Raw genomic sequence first — 26,933 nt, 5'->3', positions numbered from 1 at the left:
CAGAGGGTGTGAGCAGGAGGTGCCTGATCTGGTTGCCTTGAGAACAGACCACAGGGGCAAGAGCGGAAGCGGGCATAGGGGTGAGATGGGCAGGGAGAAAGCTGACTAAAGGTGTCCATGGAGATGCTGGGGGCGGGCAAAGTGGTGGTGGTCAGACTCAGATTTCATTCTGAACAGAGGACAGACAGATCCTTAAAGGCTGAAAGTTCCTTCTAGACTCCTCTCAGAGACTTAAAACTCCCCCTCCCTTTCCACCTCCTCCTCCCCGCCTCTTCATTTCCCAAAAGAGACACCCATTCTTTTGAGAAGACTTCCCTTCCCCAAGGGGACCCTGACAGTTTCATCTCTGGGATGAAATTGGGAAGAAGCCAAGTGACTAGCCACCTGTAGAAATGATGGGGGGCGAGGGGTTGTCTAAATGTCCAAAAACCAACCACTTGTGACTGTCCCGCTGCCCCCAGCCTGCCCTGTGCACCAGCTCTGTGCAAACCATCTGGGCTGTGCCATCGGCTCCCTGTAGGGGGCGCCAGAGGAAGGCTGCAGGGCTGGAGGAATCAGAGTGACCTGCACTTTCCAGTGGGCTCTCGGGTCCCCAGCCTTCCTTTCTGCACCAAAGGTAGCTGCGGTTCTTCCCAGGACAGCAGACAAATCCAGTCTGCAGCCTCCTAGCACTTGCAGTGGGCTTCCCTGATAGCTCAGTGGTAAAGAATCCGCCTGCCAATGCAGGAGACAGGGATTCGATCCCTGGGTCGGGAAGATCCCCTGTAAGGAAATGGCAACCCACTCCAGCATTCTTGCCTGGAAAATCCCATGGACAGAGGAGCCTGGCAGGCTACAGTCCATGGGGGTCACAAAAAAGTCTGACATGACTTAGCGACTAAGAAGGACAACAAGCGCTTGCAGAACGAGCCTCAAAGAGCCCTTCCTCAGTTTCCAACAGCGTCAGCTCCTCTCTGTTCCTTCGGAACTTGAGACAGAGGGGCTTCCTGACTTGCTACCTCCGTGCCTGAGAGCAAGGGTGTGTGAACCACAGCCAGGTCTAGTGCATCTGCCCAATTTTGTTAATGAAGTCTTACTGGAACCCAGCCAGCCTCACTCGTTTAGCTATCGTCTGCAACTGCTTTCCAGACAAAAGAGTTGAGTAGCGACAGGATGACCTGGAAGCTGGGACTATTTACATCCGGCCCCTTGCAGAAAAAGTTGGCCCCGGACTTCAACTTTTACCCTCCCAGTCACCTAGTTAGCAACTTCATTCCTAGTGAATACTTCTCTTCATTCAGATATTTGGAGTGACCTGTTTCCCAGTAGGACCCTGACTGGAGCACAGATGACAATACTCAGATCACACGAGTCCTCAGGTCACATGGTCACTATCCATGGGGAGGTGTTCGATCTCTATGGGGGCCCAGTAATGAGCAGTTTCTCAAACTGAAAAAAATAGTATCTACAGAAAAGAGCCTGATTTGCTTCAAAGCCCTCGCGGTCTGCAGTGAGTGACCTCCTGCTGCCTGATCCCTATTTGCCACCAGCACTCTGCACATCCCTGGATCTGCCGGGTCATCAGGTCCGGGCGTCAGTCAGGTCAGATTACATGAAGCCAGCACCTGCTGCAGTCTTTGTACTCTGGGTCTCCCTCAAAATGAAAAGTCTTACAAATTGTTTGGTAAAAGGACGGAAGCAGCACACACAGTGAGACCCAGGGGTAAGTTGCTGCTCAAATCCAAAGTCCCACCAAACATCCGCAAAACCAGACCAACAGCATCTCTGCCTCAAAGGTCTGAGTCTCAGCTCTACTGGGCCTCTCTCGAGTTTCTAAGTTTCAGTCTTTCTAACTTCTTCTCCTTTCCCCTTAGCCCTCAGGGTGGTGGGTGCTTCCTGCAGCTGCTACCCTCAGGATCCCTTAGTTTCCTTTTTACTCTTTTGGTTAGCAGGTTCACAATTTTCATTTTGTTGCTAAATTGTGTCCCAACTTTTTTGCAGCCCCATGGACTGTAGCCTGCCAGGCTCCTTTGTTCGTGGGATTCTCCAGGCAGGAATACCGGAGTGGGTTGCCATTCCCTTCTCCAGGGGATCTTCCCAACCCAGGGATAGAATCCCCGTCTCTGCATTGGCAGGTGGATTCTTTCCCACTGAGACAACAGGAAAGCCCTCTAACAACTTTACATCTAGTTAACAATTCTTTTTTTTTTTTTTTGGCTACACTGTGAAGCCTGCAGGATCTGCCCGGACACTGAGCAGAGAAAGTACAGAGTCTTAACCGCTGGACTGCCAGGGATTTCCCAAGCTAACAATTCTTTTTTGAAGAGATTTGTCTATTTTTGGTTATGCTGGGTCTTTGTTGCTGCACAAGGACTTTCTGTAGTTGTGGCAAGCGGGGGCACCTCTCTAGTTGTGGCTCACAGGCTCCAGAGCAGGGGCTCAGTAGTTGTGGCACAAGCTCGGTTGCTTCGCAGCACATAGGATCTTCCCAGAACAGGGATCGAATCCATGTCCCCTGCTTTGGCAGGCGGATTCTTAACCACTGGACTACCAGGGAAGCGCAACAAATAGCTATATTAAATTCTCTCTATTCCAATAGCTGATAGGAGGAAAAATCCCTGGTGGTCCAGTGGTTAAGACTGATATGGATGGGACTTCCCTGATGGCCCCAGGGGTTAAGAATCCACCCTGCAATGCAGGGGACGTGGGTTCGATCCCTTGTCGAGGAACTAAGATCCCACATACCTTGGGGCAACTAAGCCCGCACCTCACAATGAGAAAGTCCAGGCACCACAAGGAAGGATCCCACAAGATTCAGTGAAGATATCACACGTTCTAACTAGGACCGGATGCGGCCAAATAAAGAAATATTTTAAAATAAAATTTTAAAAACTGATAGGGATAAAAATAGATAGTTACATAGATGGCTGTATAAGTCCCAGTAGGGGATTGTAGATAGACAGGAAAACCTAGGGAACTCCAAGAGACCATTCTAAGGTAAAGCGAAAGTGAAATCGCTTAGTCATGCCCAACTCTTTGTGATCCCATGGACTGTAGCCCACAAGGCTCCTCTGTCCATGGTGTTTTCCAGGCAAGAACACTGGAGTGGGTTGCCATTTCCTTCTCCAGGTGATCTTCCCATCCCAGGGATCAAACCCAGGTCTCCTGCACTGCAGGCAGCCTCTTTACCATCTGAGCCACCGGGGAAGCTCTACTCTAAGGTAAGGGTCACTCAAGAAAGCTATTACAACATCCTGGGATGCAGCAGGTTGGCTTAACTACAAAGCCATGAGTAAAAGCATGCGATATGCCCCAGGTCATTAAGTGAAAGAAAAAAAAAAAAATGAAGCTTGCATTGTGCTGGTCGAGATCAGCAAAATAATGATCCTTAGGATTAAGGACAGATTTAAGGGAAAGGTTAACATTTCAAAGCAAGAGACTGTCGTTACATGGAAACTGAGATGATTCAACATATTTTAGGACATGTTACCACCATTCTGCTGATTTCAATAAGCTCTGTGACAGTCCTAGTTTGACCTCATAGGGTCAAACACTCTAAAGAAGCTAGTGATGTAAGCCTGACATCAACTGGAAGAAAGAGGAAGAAGGTGGTCCTTTCCCCCCTTCTCCACTTTCCGTTGATTATAAGTGTTAGTGTTCAGTCAACTTATAAGGGTATAAGTTGCTCAGTTGTGTCCTCTTTGTAACCCCATAGACTGTAGCCCACCAGGTTCCTCTGTCCATGGGATTTCCCAGCCAAAAATACTGGAGTGGGTAGCCATTTCCCCTTCCAGGGAATCTTCCCAACCCAGGGATCAAACCTAGGTCTCCTGCATTGCAGGCAGATTCTTTCCCTTCTGAGCTACCAGTTAAGCCCAAAATGTAGTTTTTGGGCCACAGCCCCCGCACCTGCCCACTTGCATCCCACACAAGCAAGTGGAATATTAGTAATTCTACTTCTTGCCTATCACTTTGCCTCTCCCTGAATTCCTTCTGTGCTGAGACTCAAAGAACCCAAGTTTGGACACCAGGTGAGTGATTCTAATTAAGAGACAGGTGATTCAGAACTTTCCTGGTGGTCCAGTGGTTACGAATCCACCTTGCAGTGCAGAGAACTCGGGTTTGATCCCTGGTCGGGGAGCTGAGATTCTACAAGCTGCAGAGCAATGATGCCCATGTGCTGCAACACTGAGCCTGCCTGCCAGCTCTGGAGCCAGTGCCCGCAACTAGAGAGTCCACGTGCTGCACCAAAAGATCCCATATGATGCAGTGAAGATGCTTCAAGCCACAGCTAAGACCCAACGCAGCCAAATACATAAATATTAAAAAATAAAATAAAAAGGACCGTGGGTTCAAGTCCCAATCTGCGTTTTGGTTGGCTTTGAATCCTCACACATGGGTTCATCAGAGGTGCACAGTTTCAGCACTCAGAGCTTCCACTGCAGGGGGCACAGGTCCAACCCTGGTCAGGGAACTAAGATCCTGCATGCACACTGCGACCAAAAATAAAATAAAAACAAACATACAAAAATAGCTGATATGATTCTGCAAGGAGATCAAACTAGTCAATCTTAAAGGAAACCAACCCCGAGTATTTATTGGAAGGACTGAAGCTGAAGCTGAAGCGCCAATACCTTTGGCCACCTGATGCGAAGAGACAACTTATTAGAGAAGACCCTGATGCTGGGAAAGACTGAAGGCAAAAGGAGAAGAGGGCGGGAGAGGATGAGATGGTTAGATAGCATCACCGACTCAATGGACATGACTTTGAATAAACTGCGGGAGATAGTGGAGGACAGAGGAGCCTGGCGTGCTGCAGTCCGTAGGGTTGCAAAGAGTCAGACACAACTGAGTAACATGATTCTGTTCAAGTAACTGGTGTTTTGTCTCCAGATTGGACCATAACTGACTGATACCAGCAGTGGGTTTACTGCCAACCTCCTTACTAAATGCTGTTTCCTCCTCTTAAGATCGGATCAGCAGAATGTTGCCAGTGTGATGGACAAGGGCAACACTGTATCTCAGTGGTCTAGGTGATGGCGAGAAGCAAGAGAGTTGATGTCAGCCTTCAGCAAGACTCAAGGTTTGTACTCCTGGCTTCTGGTGGTCCTTGGAAAGTGGTATGGAGACAAAAGCATTTGCCAGGTCAGTCAGTAGCTCACAACAGCTGCCAAGGGCTGTGCTGACGTGCTCCAGTAAAGACACTTCATTTGGGCCAGCAACTGCAATTGCAATCACCACCTGATTGCATTTACAGTAATCCACAGTCATTCTCCGAGATCCATCTGCCTTCCACACAAGCCAAACAGGTCAGTCGTTTTTTGTCTATTTGTTTTTTGGCTGTGCCTTGTGGCATGCAGGATCTTAGTTCCCTGACCAGGGATCAAACCCAAGCCCCCTGCATTGGAAGCACAGTCTTAGCCACTGGACTGCTAGGGGAATCCCCACACAGGTCAGTGGAACAAAGATGAGATCACCACCCCAGCTTCTTTTGAGCCATTAATGGCGGCACTAATCTGCAGTTCCTCCAAAGGCAGTAGAATTGCTTTTGGATTTCCATCCTGGGAAATGTGGGGCGTTCTGGGGGCTTCCACTGGCACTTTCTAAAACAATGATCCTGACTCCACGGGTCAGAAAACCAACGTGGGATTCTGCCAGCTGCCATATACGTCTGTCCCAATTATACAACCCAGACCTGGGGAAACACAGAGGGAGTCCACAGATCCATCGGGCCCCTCCTGAGTGGAACCTGGGCTCAGACTGCATCGATCACACAGCCACAGAACCCTTATGGTGGTCCACCAGTAAAAGCAGGAAAACCCAAAATGCCTTGCCATCTATGAAAATGATAGGAGGTTGTCTGAAAATCTAAAAACCCATCAATTCCTCAGTGCTGAGACAAAGCTGGTGTTAAAAGAAACTGGGCTTGAAAAAAGAGAAAAGAAGGGATTTCCTTGGAGGTCCAGTGTTTCAGACTTCGAGCTTGCACCGCAAGAGTCATGGGTTTGATCCCTGGTCAGGGTATTAAGGGGCTTTCCAAGTGGCTCAGTGGTAAAGAACCTGCCTGCCAATGCAGGAGATTCGGGTTCCATCCCTGGTCCACTGGAGAAGGAAATGGCAACCCACTCCAGTATTCTTGCCAGGGAAATCCTAGGGACAAAGGAGCCTGGTGGGCTACAGTCCATGGAGTCGCAAAGAGTCAGACACAACTTAGTGACTGACCATGCGTGCACGCAGGGAACTAAGACATTTTATGCCATGTGGCACAGCTGGAAAAAAAAAAAAGAAAAGAAAGAAGAACCTGGTACAGTCTTTCCAGAAAGCAGTATATATATATAACAATATAACACAATATATAACAAAAGCCATACAAAGGGTTTTCCTCTTTCACCTGGTAATTCTACTGAGAGTCAATTCTAGTCAGCTACATGCAGGCTAAGCTTTTCTGCATGAAGATGTTTGCTTGTGGTTGTTTATAACAGCACAAACAAATGGATAAAAATACCTGGAAACAACTAAAAAGCGTTTCAATAAATTACAGTACATCCACATGGGGGTTAATGTGCAGCCGCGTGACACTGTGTTTAGGTTAAAACGCTAAGATTATTTTTAGCCTTTCGGGTTGGCAAAGATTTTTTTAAAAGATTGATAATACCCATTGTTGGCAAGAGTGTGGGAAATTTGACATTCTCGTGCACTTTGAGTGGGAATATAAATTGGTGGAACCTTTTTGAAGGGCCATTTGGCAGTATGTACTTAAAAAATATTCATACCCTTTGACCCAATGCTTCCACTGCTTGGAATTTATCCCTCAGGAACACCCCCACCAATCCACAGGCCCAGTTGATGGTAGCATTGTCTATGCCTGCAAAAACTGGAAACCATCCAAATATCCATCAGTAGGGGATGAGTTAAATAATTCATGCCCAGTCGCACAAGGAAATCCTTTTGTCTCCACTTGAATTTCAAGTAGGTATCTCCAATGATCCACGCCCAGAGATAACTCTCATCCTCCCCACTCCCTGTATCCTCCCCACCATGGAAACTGGCTTTACCGGTTTTGCCCAGCTGTTTAGCCAAACCCTGCAGTTACTTGACTCCTCTTGGCCTCTGGCACACACCCTACCTGGTGGTACACCTGACGTAGCTACCACCCCAGCACCAGGCAGCGTCTTCCCTCTTCCACACCTTCCAACAACCTCTGAAATGGACCATCCTGTCTCTACTCTTGGGCCACTACGGTTATTTCTCAGCCACCACTGCATGCACGCTCAGTCATCCAGTCACGTCCGATTCTTTGCCACCCTGTGGACTGTAGCCTGCCAGGTTCCTCTGTCCAGGGGATTCTCCAGGCAGGAATACTGAAATGGGTTGCCATGCCCTCCTCCAGGGGATATTCCTGACCCAGGGATCGAACCTGCATCTTTTTTGTCTCCTGCATCAGCAGGTGGGTTCTTTACCACTAGCGACAGCAGGGAAGCCCTGCCCAGAGTAATCATTTTTACATGTTTTTGAAATTAAATCAAGGCCCTATATCCATGTAATGGAATATTATTCAGCCTCAAAAAGGAAGGCAGGGGACTTCCCTGGTGGTGCAGCAGTTAAGACTCCACACTTGCAATGCAGGGGGTGCAGGTTGCATCCCTGGTCAGGGAACTAAGATCCCACGTGCTGAACGGGGTAGCCTAATAATAATAATAATAGTAATAACGTGTGTGTGTGTGTGTGTGCACGCGCGTGCGCACACGCGCTCAGTAGCTCAGTGGTGTCAGACTCTTTGTGACCCCATGGACTGTAGCCAGCCAGGCTCCTCCGTCCATGGGATTTTCCAGGCAAGAATACTGGAGTGGGTTGCCATGCCCTCCTCCAGAATAATAATAATACTTTTTTAAAAAGGAAGGCAGTACTCATCACGCTATAATGTGGATGAACCTCAAGCACACTGTGCTGTGTGAAAGAAGTCAGACTCAAAAGGCCACATATTGGCTGGTTCCATTTATACAAAATGTCTAGAATAAGTAAATCATGGAGACAGACAGCAGAGTGGTAATTGCCAGGTGCTGGGGAAAGGGGCAAATGGCAGTGACTGCTGTTGGGTTTGGGTTTTCTTTGGGGCTCATGAAAATGTCTTGAAACTAGAGAGAGGCAATGGTTATACAATATTGTGAATATACTAAATGCCACTGAATTGTATGCTTTAAAATGGTTACTTTTATATGAACTTCACCTCAATAAAAAAAGAATAAAGAAATTAGATCATGGCACCTTCCCTGCTTAAAACCTTCCCGTGCACAACACAATAAAAATACAATCCAAAAAGAGAGAAAAAAAGAAGGAATTCCCGGTGGTCCAGTGGTTGGGAATCAAGTGTTTTCACTCACGAGGCCCGGGTTCCATCCCTGTCTGAGGAACTAGGATCCTCAAGCCACGTAGCGAGGTCAAAAAGGAAAACAAAAAACAAACACACCCAAATTCCGAACCTGCAAGACCCCAGTGACCCAGGCTCTGTCCTGGGGCCTTGAATCCCCCCTTGCCCACTCCCTGCAAATCTGTGACAGAGGGAACATCATTCCCATTTCAAGAGGGGAAACTGAGATCAGAGAGGTGAAGTGGCTTGTCAGAGATCACGTGGGAACACTTCCAACCTGAGGCCGGCTCCATCTGGCGTCTGACCAGCTCACAGCTGTGGACACCGCGGTGGCCGCCTGGACCCTTCTTCAGGACGGGACACTCACGGGCCCAGGTTTTGGTGGCTGTTTGCTCTGTAGGTGGAAGAAGCCCCTTGACGTCCCCTGAGGACAGCCCCTCTCCAATGATTTGTTGGTGGGGGGCATAAAAGCCTGGCCCCTTCCCTCAGGGGGACATCTTTAATGGCCACCCCAGCTCCAGAGCTGCCCGCAGGATGGTCACGACTGCCTCACAGCTCAACCCCTCCCTCTCTGCCCAAGCCTGCTCCTCCCCTCCCTCATGCTAAGTCACTTCAGTCACGTCTGACTCTTTGCGACCCCATGGACTGTAGCCCACCAGGCTCCTCTGTCCATGCGACTCTCCAGGCAAGAATACTGGAGTGGGTTGCCATGCCTTCCTTCAAGGGATCTTCCCCACCCAGGGATGGAACCTGGGTCTCCTGCATCTCCTGCATTGGCAGATGGGTTCTTTCCTGCACACCACCTCACAAGGCAGGTTTCTAAGGGCGCCCCCACACACCTCCTGCCTGCTGATTTTCACCTGGAAATTCGCTTCCTGATCTCTTAAGTGCCAGACCAAAGTGCACAGAGTTTAGCCTGCAGGCCTGGGGAGGTGACAACTAAAGTGTGTTACTCACTCAGTCGTGTCCGAATCTAGAGGACAAACTGGAATGGAGAGAGATGGGAGGCCCAGAGGAGGCGGGTGAGAGGGGCGGGGCTGAGTTCACAGCTCGGCAGTGACAGCAGGGATAAAGCCAATTCCAGCAGTGGCCACTGGGTGAAATAAATGGACCATAATTGGAGCCTGGCGTCTGAGCCCTGCACCTGGCCCTGGGGTGGTTGGGGGGCTGCTGGTGCCCCGGGCTGTTTTCCCTCTGGAAGTCAGTCATCAGGTCTGGGCCAGCCTGCCGGGATGCCAGCCCTGGCTCTGCCTGTTACCAGCCATGTGCCCTGGACATGGTATCTGAGTGCCTCACTCTATCCATTACAGAAATCTGAGCTAACACCAGGCCATCCTCAAAGGGGTGGCCGTGAGGAGTCAAGGAGTTGTGTTAAGTTCATAAAGTTCGGACAAGGGCCTGGCACGGCGTGAGCAACACCCTGACCACTCCAGGCTTCCCAAGGACCTGCCGAGTGTCTGCAAAGGCCTCGGGTCAGACACACCCATCTGCAGCCTTGCGTGCTGGGGGCTGGTCCCTTCACTGCTGAGCCCCTGATCTCACTGAAGTTCACTAACGTCAGCTGCCACCGTCGGGAAAACAGTGGGGAGTGTCTGTGTGAAGCTCAGTGTGCCTGGCCTTCCACAGCAGGCAGATGAGCCTCGGCGAGGCCAAACCATGCCCATCCTTTGCAGTCAGCCTGCTCCTCCTCCAGTGTTCTTCCCCTAAATGTCATCGCTGGTGCCCAGTTGCCCAAATCAGAAACAGGAGGCGCGCTCACGTCCTCTCTCCTCCGTCCCTCACCCCAGGCAGTCACCAAGTCCAGGCCCTCTCCAGCCTCCCCTTCCATCCCTACAGACCCTCTGGCAGCCCCTGCCACTCCCCACCCCACGACTGTCTCCTCATTTGAGCCAGCTCAACCCTTTGTGTGCAGGGGGTGCATCCCATGGGCCGCCAGCTGAGGACCAAAGTCTTTAACCCTAAGAGCAAACCCAGGCCACTGAATCCCCAGGGTGTACCACAGCATCTGGTATACAGTTGCTAAGTCGTGTCCGACTCTTTGCGACCCCATGGACTCCAGCCCACCAGGCTTCCCTGTCCCCCACTATCTCCCACTCAAGTTCACGTCCATAGAGTCAATGATGCTATCTAAGCATCTCATCCTCTGCCGCCCTCTTTTCCTTTTGCCTTCAATCTTTGCCAGCATCAGGGGATTTTTCCTACTGGTATACAGCAGGCACTCAGTAAATGCTAGCTGGCTGGAGGGCAGATGAATGCATGAATGGATGTCCATGCTGGCAGGAATAACATTAACAACGACAGAAAGAGAGTTCAGGCACACAGCACCCACTACTTGCAGGGCCCTGTTCCAAGCCCCTACACAGATTAACTCATTTTACACTCTCAACGACCCTATGTGTCAGCATCTGTTATTTCTTCAGTTTTACAGGGAGGTTAAATAACTCACCCAATGTCACACAACAAATGCTCTGCAGAGATTCAGACAAGACCCAGGACCCAGGAGCATAAACTTTTCTAATTAGCAGCCACCAACCAGCAAAGTTCCCAATCCTCACCCCAGGCACCTTCACACCAAGTTCTAAGGCACAGGGAGTTAAACTCTTGCCCAAGGTCATACATTTATAAATAGGACTTCTTCCTTGATGAATGGACAGGCGTCCAGTTGACGGTGACTTTGGTTGGGGAGGAGGTGGTTGTTACTCTCCTGGAATCTTATTTCTGGGGGCCCCGATGAACACAAAGTTCTGAGTTTACATGACTGGGGACCAGGCTATGGCGATGAGGTCGCAGGTAAGGCTGCCAGTGAGGTGGGCATTAAGGCACCAGCTTCTGCCTCTGGGCTCCTCAGGTCCTGGCTTCAGACTCTTAAACCCACCCAGGGCTGAAGCTTTCAACCAGCTGGTGCCTGCAGAACAGTGCCTCAGGCCTGCCAGTTGGAATTGGCCGGGGTCGGGGGGAAGACTGAGTCACCAGGACCCCTGGGGACACCCCCACCTCCTTCTCCACCAGAGCAGCTGTTTTGTCCAGGGTTCTGAGGGCCCTTTCAACTGGAAAAAAGGTTCTGCAGTCAAAACAACTTTTGAAAATCAGTGCCCTAAGGGATCAACGTCCTTGTCAAGCGAAGTGGCCTTTTTGAGTTTACCCTGGTGATATTCAGGGGCTCGCATGCAGTGAATTCTGGATGAGAGAGACAGGAAAGTGACAGTCTCCAATGCCCTCTGCCAAGTCCAATGCCAAGGCCACCCTGACTGTTTATGGCCAAAGGTCCCTGCTCCACACACCTGCCCCGGGCATGCCCTAAGCCAGGGGCCTGTTTGTCTTTTCTGGGCATTTGCCCATGCAGCTTCTAGTGTCTGGAAGGAAAAGAAACTACAGGGTGGTTCCAGTAGTTCCCTGGTGGTCCAGTGATTAGGAATCCACACCTTCACTGCTGGGGCCCTGGGTTCAATCCCTGGTTGAGGAACCAAGATCTTTCAAGCCTTGCAGGGCAACCAGAAACAAAGAGGAACTCAGGCACTACATATGACCAGCAACACGTGTGGTGTGTCTGTAACCCTCGTTACAGACCTGTCAGCTATCATTAGCCCCCATCCTAGGAAGGGGAAACTGAGGCTGGGAGGAGAGAAATGACTCACCACAGCACTCATACCAGGGTGGGCCTGACTCCAAAATAGTCTTTGCACTGCACCCTGCCTACCACCTCCCACCTGCCTTTCCTCTCCCCTCCTCACCTACCCTCACATCCTGCCCACACTCAGGGCCCAGCTGCTCTCCTGATACATCCCCCTCTCTCTTACACACACCCCACCCAGCTGTTTGTAAATGCCATTTCTTCTCCTTCACATAAGTTCTCCTCCTCCCAAACCCCACTTCACCCAGCTGACTATTTCACACTCTTTGGGAATCTGCTGGGGTGTCACCTCTTCCAGGAAGCCCTCCCTGGATCCCCGGCTGGGTCAGGAGCCTCTAGGTCCCTCCTCTGAGTTTCCCCCCTCGAAGTCCGGAAGGTTCTGTCTTGTGGTCATTTGTTTTTCTACATCTCAATGGGGCCCTGAGCTCTTGGAAGCAGGGTCCAGGTCCCCTAGGCTCATCACTATACCCTAGGCCTAGCAAGGTGCAAGGCACACACTGCTGCTGCTGCTAAGTCGCTTCAGTCATGTCCGAGTCTGTGCGACCCCATAGAGGGCAGCCCATCAGGCTGCCCCCTCCCCTGGGATTCTCCAGGCAAGAATACTGGATTGGGTTGCCATTTCCTTCTCCAGTGCATGAAAGTGAAAAGTGTAAGGGAAGTCGCTCTAGTGTCTGACTCCTATGGACTGCAGCCTACCAGGCTCCTCCGTCCATGGGATTTTCCAGGCAAGAGTACTGGAGTGGGGTGCCATTGCCTTCTCCAGGCACACACTAGACATTCAATACACATCTACGGGAAGAGTGGACTTGCGAGAGCAGTGGGCAACCTCGAAGTCCACCTGCTGGCAAGTGCCCGGGCACAGCACACCTGAGGTGCACTCCCCGGCTGCCCCTCCTAGCTTCGCCTCCCACAGGAAGCTTTCTCCACCTCCTCCAGTTGTCCAGTCCTTCCAGTTCCGACTCCTCGTCTCCTTCATTCACTCAAGTCTTTGTTAGTCGCTCAATCATGTCCGACTCTTTGCAACCCCATGGACTGTAGCCTCTGTCCATGGGATTTTCCAGGCAAGAATATTGGAGTGGATAGCCATTCCCTTCTCCAGGGGAACTCCCACATCGCGGGTAGATTCTTTGCCTTCTGAGCTTTGAGCAAAGACAAAGCCGAGGCGGCAAGAAGGAAGCATCTGGAAGCCAGACACAGAAAGTGATGTGCATGGCCTTTGACACCGGAAGTGATGCACTGTCCTCTTCCCGTCTGTGCTGGCTCCGTGGTGCTCACCAGCCACAGGGGCACAGCACACCATGGGCTGGTGCCTAGTGTACATGCCAGGCTGGCCCTGAGGCCCCACTGGCTGCCCTCCCTCCCTCCTCACCCGGCCCTCGCCCCTTCTGCAGCCCCAGCCCCGCCGTACCCGGTTGATGAGCTCGCCCACCATGCCCGTCCAGGAGCCATTGGGCTCGGGCGCCCCGTACAGCCCGTCCTCCACCAGGCGCAGGCGGTACCGGAAGCGCAGCAGCTCGGCCAGCTCCCGCAGCATGTCCACGCAGAAGCCCTCGAAGCGCTCGTTCCCGGACAGAGCCTGGAAGTTGGGCCGGCGCATGACGTACGGGTTCTCCTGGGGAAGCAGGCGAGAAGAGGGGGTGGGGTCAGAGACGGAGCATCGAGGGGAGTCTGGGGCCCAGAGTCCACGCCAGCAGCTAGCTCCGGAACCTGCTCGCAGAGCAGGGGTGACGGAGTCCTGGCCTACCTACAGCCCCTGTTTACTAATGCTCAGAGCCAGGGCAGGGTTGGGAGAGGAGGGATAAATTAGGAGGTTGGGATTAACATATTGTTGTTTAGTCGCTAAGTGGTGTCCAACTCTTTGCCACCCCATGGACTGCAGTACTCCAGGCTCCTATGTCCTTCACCGTCTCCTGGAGTTTGCTCAAACTCAGTGTTACTGAGTCGGTAATGCCATCCAACCGTCTCATCCTCTGTCGCCCCCTTCTCCTTTGGCCTTCAGTCTTTCCCAGCATCAGGGCAGGCAGGGTCTTTTCCAGTGAGTCAGCCCTTCCCATCAGGTGACCCAAGTATTGGAGTTTCAGCTTCAGCATCAGTCCGTCCAATAAATATTCAGGGTTGATTTCCTTTAGGATTGACTGATTTGATTTCCTTGCAGTCCAAGGGACTCTGAAGAGTCTTCTCCAGCACCACAAATCAATAATCAACAAGGACCTACTGTGCAGCCCAGGGAACTATACTCATATTTTGTAATAACCTGTAAGGGAGAAGAAGCTGAAAAAAAGAATATATATGTGTGTGTGTGTAAGAGGTGATCACCATATTATAGACCTGAAACTAACAACACTGTAGATCAACTATACCTCAAAAAAATATCAATAACTACTAAAAAACATAAATACTCAGAGCCAAGGAAAAAGCACAGGGAACCTACCAGCCCCTAGCAGATCCCAGGGAGCTGGTTTGATCTCCACCAGCCAAGTTAACATTCACTTATCTCAAATTCAAATGGGAATTTCCCTTGCAGTCTGGTGGTTAGGACTCCGCACCTTCACTGCTATAGCCCTGGGTTCAATCTCTGGTCAGGAAAATAAGATTCCACGAGCCAAGCAGCGCAGCCAAATAAAAAAAAAAAAAGCTCAAATGGCTATGAGCAAGGCAGGTAACCCGAGTGAATCAGTCTGCATGGCATGCATGGGTGCTCAGTCATTGCGACCTCATGGATTGTAGCCCACCAGGCTCCTCTGTTCATGGGATTCTCCAGGCAAGAATACTGGAGTGGGTTGCCATGCCCTCCTCTGGGTATCGTCCCGACCCAGGGATGGAACCCATGTTTCTTTCGTCCCCTAGGTTCTTTGCCACTAGTACCACGTGGGAAGCCCCTTGAGATGTATTACTTGTAATCCAAGTCACACACATATGCCTGTGTGACTGCAGCTGCGTGTGGGTCACTACACTTAGTTCCACAAAGCAGTCCTTCTTACAACTGTGGCAGAATATCCTGGTATTTTCTGTCCTGCTCTGTCTCATTTTCCTACACAATCGATAGCGACCCACTCAACTGACTTCACGAGCCACCAAGGGATCCAAGAGGATCTGCCCCACCAGGATTTAGCTCCAGCCCAACGCTGTCATGAGAGTAGCAGGCCTGAGATGCCAGATGGTCCAATGTTCAGAGAATCTGGAAACCCAGGTTGTTTCGTAAAATCTCCTGATTATAAAGGTTAGCAAGAACTCAAATTCTAATACCATCTTTTTTTTAGTGCTTTGCAGGCTAAACAAACACCTAACACTTTGCAGCCTCTGGCCTACAGCCGTTTTGCTACGCTGATGCTTATTTCTGAGGGGTTTGAGCAGACTTTACTGACTTTTATTGTGCCAAATGAGACAAAAGCAGAGAGAATATTCCAAGTGTTACTAAGATGAGGTATAGGAAGATGATGGTAACAAAAGGGAAATTTATCTGTGCAGTTATTGTCTAAATGGTTGTACAGTGTCACCTTGGACTTAGGAATAAAAGGCGTTATGACTTAGGAAGCAGCCAGAAGAACCTGGGCCAATAATATCCACAATGGTTACCATATGGACTGAACACCTGCTGAGTACCAGCTCCTGCACTGAGTGTGTTCTTTGGATCTTATCACTTTATTTCCTCACAGCGACCTCACATGGGTGGTATTCTTAGACTCACTTTACATATGTGGAAACTAGGGCTTGGACTTCCCTGGTGGTGTAATGGTCAGGAATCCACCTGCCAATGTAGTGGTGTAGGGTTCGATCCCTGCTCCAGGAAGATCCCACATGCCCTGGGGCAACTAAGCCTGTGCTCTGCAACTGCTGAGCCCGCACTCTAGAGCCATGCTCTGTAACAAGAAAAGCCGCCACAATGAGAAGCCTGTGCACTGCAACCAGAGAGCAGCCCCGGCTCGCTGCAGCTAGAGAAAGCCCATGTGTGTGCAGCAATGAAGGCACAGCACAGCCAAAAATGAATGAATTAATTAATTAAAAAAAAAAACTGAGGTTCACAGAGGTCATCCTGCTGCCTCTCATTCAATACAGAATTACTGAGCTCTGGGGTAGACGCACAGTATTTTGCAGCTCCTCCCATCAAGAGGTAGAGTGGATTTCCTCACTTCTTGGGTCTGAGCTGGCCTCAAGACTTGCTTTGGCCAACGGAGTGTGGTGGAAGTAGCGCTGTGTGACTTTCAGCGCCTGGGTCCTCAGGCAGACCTCTTGGGACCTCAGCGTAAGGAAGCCTGGGCCAGCCTGCTGAAGGATGAGTAAGGATGAATGGACCGAGGTATGCTGGCCAACAGCCCAGCCTAGACACCAGCTGCACACAACCGCAGTGAACGCAGCAGAACTGCTCAGGGAATTCCCTGGTGGTCCAGTGGTTAGGGCTCTGCACTCTCCCTGCCAAGGGTCTGGGTTCGATCCCTGGTTGGGGAACAAAAATGCCACAAGCGTCAAGATGCAGTCAAAAATAATTAAGTAAATCAATACATCAGTTTTAGGGACTCCCCTGGGGGTCAAGTGCTTAGGATTCTGTGTTTTCACCACTGAGGGTGTTGGCTCAATTCCTGGTCGGGGAACTAATATCCCACAAGCTGCATGCTGCGGCCACATTAGAAAAACAAAACAAAACTGTTCAGTTGACCCATAGCATCGTGAGAAATAATCATTATTGTTGGAAGCCTCCAGGTTTGGGGGCAGTTTGTTATACAGTGGTAGGTACTATGGTGTTAGTCGCTCAGTCATGTCTGACTCTTCTTGACCCCAAGGCCTGTAGCCCACCAGGCTCCTCTCTCCATGGGATTCTCCAGGCAAGAATACTGGAGTGGATAGCCATTCCCTTTTCCAGGGAATCTTCCCTACCCAGGGATCGAACCTGGGTCTTCTGCATTGCAGGTGGACTCTTTACCATCTGAACCACCAGGGAAGCCTGATAGGTACTAGAAGGTACCTATAAGATACTGCAGACTGGATTCCTGGACCCCAGCAAAGCCCCTGAGCTGAGGGGAGATGGGGCAGAGGGAAGTCAGTACTTTTCTCTCTCTCCAAAGCCACATTTCTAAATCCAAACTTGTGGAACTGAGAGTAGGGATGAGATGATGCTAATAATAGCAGCGGCAGCTAGCATTTCTTGTGGGCTTGCTGTATGACAGCTATCCTGTCAGTGTAGGAGGTCGGTATTATTACCTCTATTTGAGAGATGAGGACACAGGTCCCTAGAAGTGAAGTAGTAAGTGGTTGAGATGGACAAGTCAGGCTGAGTCCACAGCTCTGCTCTTAAGCTCTGCGCCAGACTGAACTCAAGTGGACAGAATCAGAGGGCATATCTGTGAGTAGCCAGATACAGAGATGGGGGTGAGGGAAGGGAAGGCCAGGTATCAAAGCCAGAGAATCAGAAATTAGGAATTCTCTAGACAAGCCAGTGTTGGAGCTGGAAGGCTCTGGTACAGACCTCTTGACATACAGAGGAGGAAGTCAAGTGCCTTGCCCAAGGTCACACAGCCGAAGCAGGGCAGTGGGAAGGGGAGATGGAGCAGAGGCTGGATTTGAAACCCATTGCTGTACTCGCCAGAGCCCTCATTCCTTCCATCAGGCCGCTCTCCCAATTCAAGACTGAGGCATCTGGGCTGTAGATTTGGGTTCAAAGCCTCAGGATCAGGGTGGGAACTGACAGAGCCAAAAATAAGGGCTGAGGCCTGGGAACAGAACTCAAGGTCGGAAAACAGTGATCTAGCGTTCAACCTGCAGTCCCAGACCATCAGAGCTGGGGGCCTGAAGGAGCCTCTAATCCAAGGTTTTCAGACTCCTTCAAAAAAGAATCTTCTGCAGAAAACCCAGCATTGCAGACAGTGGGATGTTGCTAAGTCTGATTCTAAGAATTCATCCGAGTGGCTATGCACCTGCGCACAAGAATGCAGGTCGAGGGGAGTCGTGGCAGCGCCTCTCGTAGCGGGAACAAAGACTGAAACAGCCTAATTTGGAACAGGTTAAAAAGATTATTGATGTCATCAAAGAATCCCAGGCAACTACTGAAATAACAAGTTCTATAAGATATATTAAGAGGAAAAAAACAAGCTACAGAACAACGTGTACAATATGCTATTCTTTGTGAAGGCAAGAGTGGGGATGTGCTTGTATATGCTCAGATATTTCTGGAAGGATGGGGAAAAAATGGGGGACTGGAGAGGGAAAGAGACAGATTTTTTTCACTCCTTACCCACCCTGCAAGCCTTGAATTCAATTTAATGGAGAATTAAATTGAATGCTATTTAATTCTATTTAATTACTTCTGTCCCGCCCCCAGTTTAACATTTTTAATTTTAAAATATTTAAAACATCTTAAAGATGATATGTAAATGTATATGAAAATGCAAAAGATCAAAAGAACCAAAGCAATCCTAAAGTAGAGTATGAGAACTGAAGGGTTTACCATAGCTTTAACACAACTTAAAGCCGTGGTGTTTTAAGACAATGTGGTAGTAGAGCAAAGACAGACAGACAGACAGTAGAATGAAGAATCTGTACATCCACAGGTAAATGTATGCTTGATTTAGGTGGCGCTAGTGGTAACCTGCCTGCCAATGCAGGAGACATAAGAGTCGTGGGTTCAATCCCCGGGTTGGGAAGATGCCCTGGAGGAGGGTATGGCAACCCACTCCCCTATTCTTGCCTGGAGAATCTCATGGACAGAGGAGCCTGGTGGGTTACAGTCCATAGGGTCACACAGAGTCAGACACAACTGAAGCAACTTAGCATGCAAGCATGCATGATTTATGACAAGAGTAAGACTGTAGCGAAAAGAGAAAGAATGAACATCTTGATAAATGATGCCTTTCAATAAAACATCCATATGGGAAGAAGTATTCTGACCACTCCTCCTCACATGATACATAAAAAGCAATTCTAGGTGGACTGTAGATCTAAATGTAAAAGACAAAATTATTACAAAGAAACATACAGGAAAATAGTATGTTTATGATTTTGGGGTAGGCAGAGAATTCTTTTTTTTTTTTTTGTCCATGCCTTACCACATGTTAGATCTTAGTTCCCCAACCACCGATCAAACCCATGCCCCCTACAGTGGAAATGCAGGGTCTTAACCACTGGACCACCAGGGAAGTCCCAAGAATTGTTAAATTCTAAAAGCATTAAGCAGAAAGGGGGAAAAATGGACTTTAGGAAAATTAAAAATCTTTTCCTCAAAAGATACCACTGAGGGGAATTCCCTGGTGGTTGAGTGGTTAGGACTCCACGCTTTCACTGCCAAGGGCCCGGGTTTGATCTCTGGTCAGGGAACTAAGATTCCAAAAGCCACACAAGTGCGGCTGGAAAAAAAGAAAAAACAAACCTCCGAGAGTGAAAAGGAAAGTCACAAAGTGGGAGAAGATCTCTGCAATGCATATTCCAACAAAGAACTTATATCCAGAATACACAAATATATTACAAATCAATAAAAAGGTCAGATATCCCAAATTTCTGAATATACAGAAAGCTTTGAGCAGGGACCTCCCAAAAGGAGATTCCAGATAGGCAATAAGTGAAAAGTGGTCAACTTCCCTGACCATTAAGGAAACGTACATGAAAATCACAATAGGGTCGGCGGCTTTCTGCACTCAGCACCAGCAGAAGTGAGTAGCGACTGGAATCCTCCTTCATACACCATGGGTGGGAATGGAGATGGGTACCAGGGCTTAGGAAGATGCTTTGTTAGTATCTGTAGAAGCTGAAAACCCCAGCGATTCTTCTCTTGCCTATACACTTGACAGGAATGTGTATCCGTTCACCAAAGGGCATGTGGCAGAGTATCCACAGCAAGACTATTCACGACAGCAAAAGAACTAGAAACAGCTCCAACACCCATCAATTTGGTGGGTAAATAAATCGAGGTTCGTTCATGTAACACAACAGGTAACAACACTAAAGGCTTCCCTGGTGGTTCAGCGGTAAAGAATCTGCCTGCCAAGCAGGAGACATTGCTCAATCCCTGGTCCAGGAAGATCCCCTGGAGAAGGAAATGGCAACCCACTCCAGTATTCTTGCCTGGAGAATCCCATGGACAGAGGAGCCTGGCGGGCTACAGGCGATGGGGTCGCAATGAGTCGGACGTGACTTTGCGACTGGACCACAATGAGACTAAACCATTTGCAACAAAGTTGGTGAATCTCACAAATGTATGCACAAGACAGAATACAGAATATGATGCCATTTACGTGAAGTTCAAAGCAGGCAAATCTACTCTGTGGTGATAAAAGTTGAGACCGTGGCAGGAGTTAAGAGACCTGAAGGGGCATGTGGACGGCTGGTCCCACAAGTGTGCTCAGTTACCGAAAATTCAGTGATCAGTACACTCATGATTCGTGAAAGTTTCTGTATGCATGTTACACTGCTAGGGAAAAAAAAAATCCCTTGAAACTAAAACCAAAAATGTTAAAGTAGGATGGGTTCTGGAAAATTCTTCACAAGCTGCTTGCCTCGACCCTTTCATGAAGCCAGGACCCAACTCCATATCCATGACTTCCTGGAGCTCAGTTTAAAGAACCTTGATCTAGTCCACCACCCTTCACTCTGTCATGAATATTTTAATTCCCTCATTTTACAGGAGGAAGCTGAGAACAGAGAGAAGAGACCCACCCTGGTCACCAAGTGTACAGACAGCTGGGCCAGGTCTAGAATGGAAGTGAAGGCTTGGAAAGAAGCAGAAATTGACGTGTTGTGGTTCAAGGTAGAGACACGTGGGCCCTGCCATCTTCCAGTTGGGCCACTCATGTCCCCTAACCCTCCTGTGCCTTATTTTTGTCTGAAAATTGGGAGTCACCATGGTACCAGCCTCAGGACTGCCATGAACACTGAGTAACACCAGGAAAGGACTCGGCACACAGCTCAAAGACGCTGGGCATGATGATTGCTACTCTTTTGTGGGGCAGCCATGCCATGTGGCTTGTTTGTGCTGGGATCTTAGTTCCCTCACTAGGGATTGAACCCATGCCTCCTGCAATGGAAGTCTGGAGTCGTAACCACTGAACCGCCAGGGAAGTCTCAGTTGCTATTCTTATTGAGGATACCAGGTCAGAAAAAAGAGAAAAAAGGGATTCCCATGTGCTCAGCATGTTTTGCCAGCAGGACATTGCCAGGGGGTCCTCTGATCTCATGCAATCCTCCCACAGCCTTTCAAGGTGGGACTATTAGACCCATTTACAGATAAAGTATGGAACCTAGAGAGTCGGACACTAAGGTCCAGGTGAAGTCAGGAATGCAAGTGAGGTCTGTCTGATCCCAGAAAACCAAAGAGCAAGATAAGATGTCATGCCTTAATGAAAAGGAATGCCAGGAAAGGAGTAAACTCTCTGGGATGGCCCAGCATGGCATCATCCCCTGGGACCTGTCCCACACCCGCAGCTTCCCTGTGGGACCTCCTTCAATCTTGGCACCAGCCTGATCTCTCAGCTCCAGACATGTGGACCCCACCCTGGGGATAACCCCAGCCTCCATGCCATCGAGGACCTCCTCCTGCTCCTTCCCTCAGGCCAGCCCATCAGCACCCCACATCAGGTCCCTCCCTCCCCACACCCCCAGCCCAGCTCAAGCCTCATCCTCCCATCTGACCTGGAGCATCTCTCTCCTGCAGTCTCCCTCAGGGCCCAGCTTTTCCAAACATCCAGATCTGGCCCCGTCCCTTCCGGTTTAACAGTCTCCAAGGTACATGCCAGCCACTTCAGTCACGCTGGACTCTTTGTAGACTGCCAGGCTCCTCTGTCCACGGGATTCTCCAAGCAAGAATCCTGGAGTGGGTTGCTGTGCCCTCCTCAAGGGGATCTTCCCAACCCAGGGATCAAACCTGCATCTCCTGCATTACAGGCGGATTCTTGACTGCTGAGCCACCAGGGCAACCCCTCCAAGGTACAGAATGAGCATGACTAAGCTCTTCAGAGGCCCCTCCCCACCTGTCACAGTGTTCACTGCTCCTCCACGTTCGCTGGGTGCCAGGCACCATCCCAAGCCCTGGGGACCAGAGCGGGAAATAAGACAGGTCCTGACAACTTCGTGCCCCTCCCGCCGGTGCCCAGGCTGACTCACGTCTGTGTTGCCAAGTGCCTGGCACAGGCCCTGCCCAGAAACATGAGTCTGAGAAAGTTCATGAACAGAGAGGCACACTGAGGCTGCTGCTTCCACATTCAACCTGGCAAACACTTCCTGAGGCCCCTCCTCCTGGGAGTTCCTCCTGCCTGGGAGGCCAGGCCCCCTCCTCTGTGCACCCAACTCCTACACAGCTTCTAAAGCCCCATCTAATGCCACCTCCTCTGTGAAGCCTTCCTTCCTCAGGCTTTTAAAAGTTCAGGCAGCCCCTCCTTTCTGTGGGGCCCCCTTATAACCCTGGCTTGGAATGATTGTGTCCAGGTCCGCCTCCTTCATCAGACTGGGATCCCCTCCCCGGGGCCACTGGAGGACAGAGAGACCACGAGACCACCTGTGACTCATCCCGGTGATACTCTGGGATTTGTATCAGATCTGGTGCAGCTTCAGTAAATATTTGTAGAATGAATGAGCAAATGAATGACTCCATCACAAGAAAAATGAAGGTTAGGAGGAGGGCAACACGGGCTCAGGGGCCCTGGGGAAAAGGGGAGACAAGTGCGGGAAGAGGCTGGAAGCCCCCCAGGTCATGGCTGTGCTCTCCTGACATCCCCGCCCTGACGTCTGCCCCTGCTCCCTACCCAGAACCCCAGGAAGCCTCTGGGGTGCGCTCCACCTCTACGTGTGCGAGGCGGTGCTCCTTCTCCCAGTCAGCCTGGCCTGGCCCTCAGGGCCCCTCGGTGAGGCTGTTAGGAAGCGTCTGGTTTCCCGTCTACAGGCCATCTGTCCCTCCCCAGCAGGCTCGCTGGCCCTTCTCCAGAGGGAGGCGAGGCCCACACTAGGTCAGGAGTTCCCCAGGGACCAAGGGAATGGCTCAGCGTGCGACACACTGCTTTAGGGGCCTGTGCCGTCCTGCGGAACCTGTGTAATCCTCCCAAGCTCAGCGTCCACAGCTATCGGCCAGCCCAGCTCACAGTGACCAGGGGGTTCCCCCCAGACAACAGATACCACCCGGCCAGGGACCCGGCTGCTCCGAAGCCCAGCGGCTCGGGGCACCTTCCTGCTCCCCAGGTCCTGAGCATCTCCCCTCCCTGACCTCCTGGCAGGAGGCAGAGGGTTCAGGGGACAGGGCAGGGGTTGCAAGTATGTCCCTCAGCTCCAGCCAGGACCCAGCTTGTAAACTGCTACCTGACCATCAAAAGGAGAAAGACAGGACAGACCTCACCGAGCAGCTGAGAGGTTTAAAGAGTGATGCCTGCCAGGGCCTAGCACGCTGCCTGATGTAAAAGCAGGTTCATAAATCCTCGCTGACACACAACGGCTCCTTGGTCTCCGACCTGGCGAAACGTAGGACTGGCACCCCAGGGGCCACAGGACCATGATCGTGCCAGGGCTCAGGAAGGGGAGGACTGGCCTTTAGAGCACAGTGCTTAAGACCCAAGCTGTGGAGATGCAGAGACGTGGCATCCATCTCGGCCATGCCTTACACTTGCTGTGTGACCTGGCCCAGTCGCTTCACCTCTCTGAGCCTCTTCAAGATGGATACTAAGTAAGCCGGTGTGTGTCAATAGGCTTGGAGGGCAAATGTGACAAAATGACCTTTCCCGCGATGGTGATTCACGGGGGCCCACCCTGGGCTGGGCGCTGTGCGAGGCCCCTGCCTGTGGTGCCAGTGGAATGCTCATGCTGACAGCGGTTCCTGTCTCTGCCAGGCATTGGCAGGCTGGCAGCTCCCGGGGCTGGACCTGGCTCTAACGTCAGAGTCTGTGCCCGCTGAGGCTCCAGCAGCAATTAGGCAGGTGACATCTTGTCCACAATCAGGGGTCGTTGGGTGCCCGGGTGACATCTCCCCTGTTCCGGGTGCTGGGCCAGCCCTGGCAATGCATCCCGCCTCCTCACTAGGACCAGGCAGGGGCACCGCTCAGCAGAGGCCGCTGCATCCACGGCCCACCCCCACGAGGGCCACTCACCAGGATGGTCGTAACCACCAGCGTCTTGTTGGCCAGCGTCTGCGACAGGTTGATGTCCAGGGTGGTGGCGTTCATGGCCAGCGTCCGGTTAGAGTACCACACCCCAATCTGAGGCAGAGAGGGCGCTGTCAGCACGGGCACCGCCCCACCAGAAGATGCCTCAGCCCTCGGGCCCTGCCCTACCCTTGCCCCCCAACCCCATCAAGGCCCCCCGGCCTCACCCTGGGGAAGCTCACCTCCCGGTGGCCCTGCCGAGACTTCTCCAAGATGCGCAGCGTGTAGTTGGTCCTCTGCCCTTTGCTGTTGAACTCAACCCGCCCGGTCAGCCCGTCATACTCTACCTAGCAGGGCGGGAGGAGGGCAGAGGGAGGGGTGGCAGGGGCCCAGAGGGAGGAGACGACAATGAGAGAGAGAGGGAGAGGGACCAGGAAGGACCACAGGTGAACAGAGAGGAGGCGGGACAGAGAAACGGGGAGAGAACAGCACAGACGGAGGAAGGCCGGGGTCAGAGGGAGCACGGAGGCAGGGAGCGGGGTCGGAGGCACAGGGAGCGGGGCGCGGGGGGACACAGTGAGTGCCCCCGCGCCCGAGGCAGGCTGCCGCGCCCCCTCGGCCCGCCCCGCTCCCGGCTCACCATGCGCAGGTAGTTCATGAGGCTGGTCCCGTGGGGCCAAATGTTGGCCGACGTACAGGCCAGCGGCTTCACGCCGATCTCCTGGCTGCGGTTCAGCTCCCGGACGGCACTCACCACCACATGCACGGCGTCAAACATCAGGGCAGCCGACAGCTGGGGGGTGGACGGTGGGGTGGGGGGCAGAGACGGGGAACGGGTGGGAAAGACGGAGTTCAGCCAAGGGAGGCCCGAAGCTCTGTGGTGTTTACCCCCAAGCCCTCAGACATTGCTCTCTCCAGGAATGTAAAATCATGAGGTCAGGAGCGAGGAAGGGTTTCTTTCGTCGTCAGGGCGGCTTGTCCTGTGTGGCATGAGTCTTGGGAAGAGCACATCCAAGAGGGTTTGCTTGGACGGCCAGCTGTCACCCCCATAGCGGGGAGGTTCGTGGGCACAGGAATCCATGTGTCTGTGTGGCTGACATGGGGTCATGGAGGAGGCGAAGGGAGACAGCCAGAGCCCCTGTCTGAGTGTGCCCGGGGACACACTTATGTGGGCGGGGCTGGACAAACGTGCCGTTGGGGGAGGGGCGCCATGTGCAGGAAACAGGAGAGCATGAGGGTTATGAGCCCGGCGCTGGGTGGCAAGCGACTCTGAGCTAGAGGCCTGGCTCTGCTACTAATATTTCCTGCAGAGAGCTGAGTCCACACCCCTCCCCAAATCTCCACTTCCTCCCTGGTAAAAGTAAAGGTAACAGTTAACTCTGCCTCTGAGTGCTTATGTGGGGTTCCAGGGGGAGAACACATGCAAAGAACTCAAAACAGCGCCTGGCACCCAGTGAGGGCTCGACACACACAGGCCGCTGGGCTGTGTCCGTGAATTCGGGGCGTGTCCTGGGAGAACGTGTCTCAGCGAGCTGGGTGTGACAGCCTGAGTAGCCGTGTGGTGTTGGTAGGTGCAGGGTGCGGACGGATGCGTGTCTGTCCGTGTATGTGCGTGAGGGCTCTGCACGCACACGTCTGAACGCGTGGCTCGGTGTCTGTGTAAGTTTCTGTGCACAAAGGTGTGTCTTCTCGGTACCCTGGTGTCTGACTAGATGTCTGTGAACAAATACACGTTAAGTATGCATCTTTTGTATGTCTGCATTTATTCAACACACGTTTTCGGACATCTACCCTGAGCCAGCTGGTTTTAGGTGTGGGGATACAATAATGAACAAAACAGACAGAAACCCCTGCCCTCATGGAACTTACAACCTAAATCCCTATAAATACATCTAAGCACAACATACAGCAAGCCACGGGGTGATTAGACAAGCAAAGACAGGTGCTATGGAGAAGAACCCAGCAGGGAAGGGGGCTAAACAGTGGGTGTGTGTTAGTCACTCAGTCATGTCCGACTCTCTGTGACCCCATGGACTGTAGCCCTCCAGGCTCTTCTGTCCATGGGATTCTCCAGGCAAGAATACTGGAGTGGGTTGCCATTTCCTTCTCCAGGGGATCTTCCCGACCCAGAGATGGAACCCGGGTCTCTCACATTGCAAATAGCGGGTAGTTGGCCATTTTTAAAATAGGGGGGCATTTAAGCAGTAACTTGGTGATGAGGGAGCGAATTGCAGAGCAGCAGGAAGAGCAAGTGCAAAGGCCCTGGGGTGTGCGTGTGCTGGGGCACCTGGAGGTGTGGCTGGAGCCAGTGGAGAGGAAGAAATGGGCCAGACTTAACCCCGGGGCTGCACCGTGAGGCCTCCTGGATGAACTCAGAAAGCAAGAGGGCTACTGGGGGTTCTGAGCACGATCGGCCGAAGCCTGAAGGGGCCCCATGAGTGTCTGTGTGCTGGGAGGAGGGCGCGAGCTCACCGCAGGGCCGGGGTAGGTGCTGGCTTCACAGTTCTCCCTCCAGGACATGTTGAGGCTGCGCACGAACTCAGGATAGAAGGGGTGCGAGGTGTTGAACATGGAGAAGCCCAGGATGTTGGAGGAGTCCTCCACGACCCCGTCCAAGTGCAGGATAGGGAAGTCCTGGGACCGAGAAGAGGGCGTGAGGCTGGGGCGGGCCCGCCTGGGGCAGAGGCGGGTGGGGGCTGCAGGGGGTACGCACCATGGTGGTGAGGATGTACTTGTAAAATGCTGAGGTCATTCCCAGCTCTGAGGCCTGGAGAACAGAGGAGGCAGAAATGGGAAGAAGCTGAGAGACACCCCGTGGGAAACAGTAAGAGACACCCAGGCACAGAGAGAGAGACAGGGAAAAAGGGTGGAGGCAGGGTAGGTAACCTTAACTTTAACCCCCAGGTTGCCC

General features: G+C 51.6%; 1 protein-coding gene across 3 annotated transcripts in view; it reads right to left on the bottom strand.

The window, feature by feature from the left end:
- GRIK5 (glutamate ionotropic receptor kainate type subunit 5) overlaps positions 1-26,933 on the bottom strand; it is a 68,684-nt gene that overhangs the window by 23,876 nt on the left and 17,875 nt on the right. For all 3 annotated transcript variants that reach the window (XM_061388420.1, XM_061388422.1, XM_061388421.1), the window contains 6 exons: positions 26,736-26,789; positions 26,495-26,656; positions 24,663-24,815; positions 24,265-24,369; positions 24,029-24,136; positions 13,387-13,590 (listed from right to left, as the gene is read on the bottom strand). In XM_061388420.1, the coding sequence (XP_061244404.1) occupies positions 13,387-13,590; positions 24,029-24,136; positions 24,265-24,369; positions 24,663-24,815; positions 26,495-26,656; positions 26,736-26,789 (786 nt within the window). The remainder of the gene's footprint in view (positions 1-13,386; positions 13,591-24,028; positions 24,137-24,264; positions 24,370-24,662; positions 24,816-26,494; positions 26,657-26,735; positions 26,790-26,933) is intronic.

This window comes from Bos javanicus, chromosome 18 (assembly GCF_032452875.1).
Source record: "Bos javanicus breed banteng chromosome 18, ARS-OSU_banteng_1.0, whole genome shotgun sequence".
Classification (NCBI taxonomy): domain Eukaryota; kingdom Metazoa; phylum Chordata; class Mammalia; order Artiodactyla; family Bovidae; genus Bos; species Bos javanicus.
The sequence above is the reverse complement of the archived record's forward strand: the minus strand, read 5'-3'. Positions and strand labels throughout refer to the sequence as shown.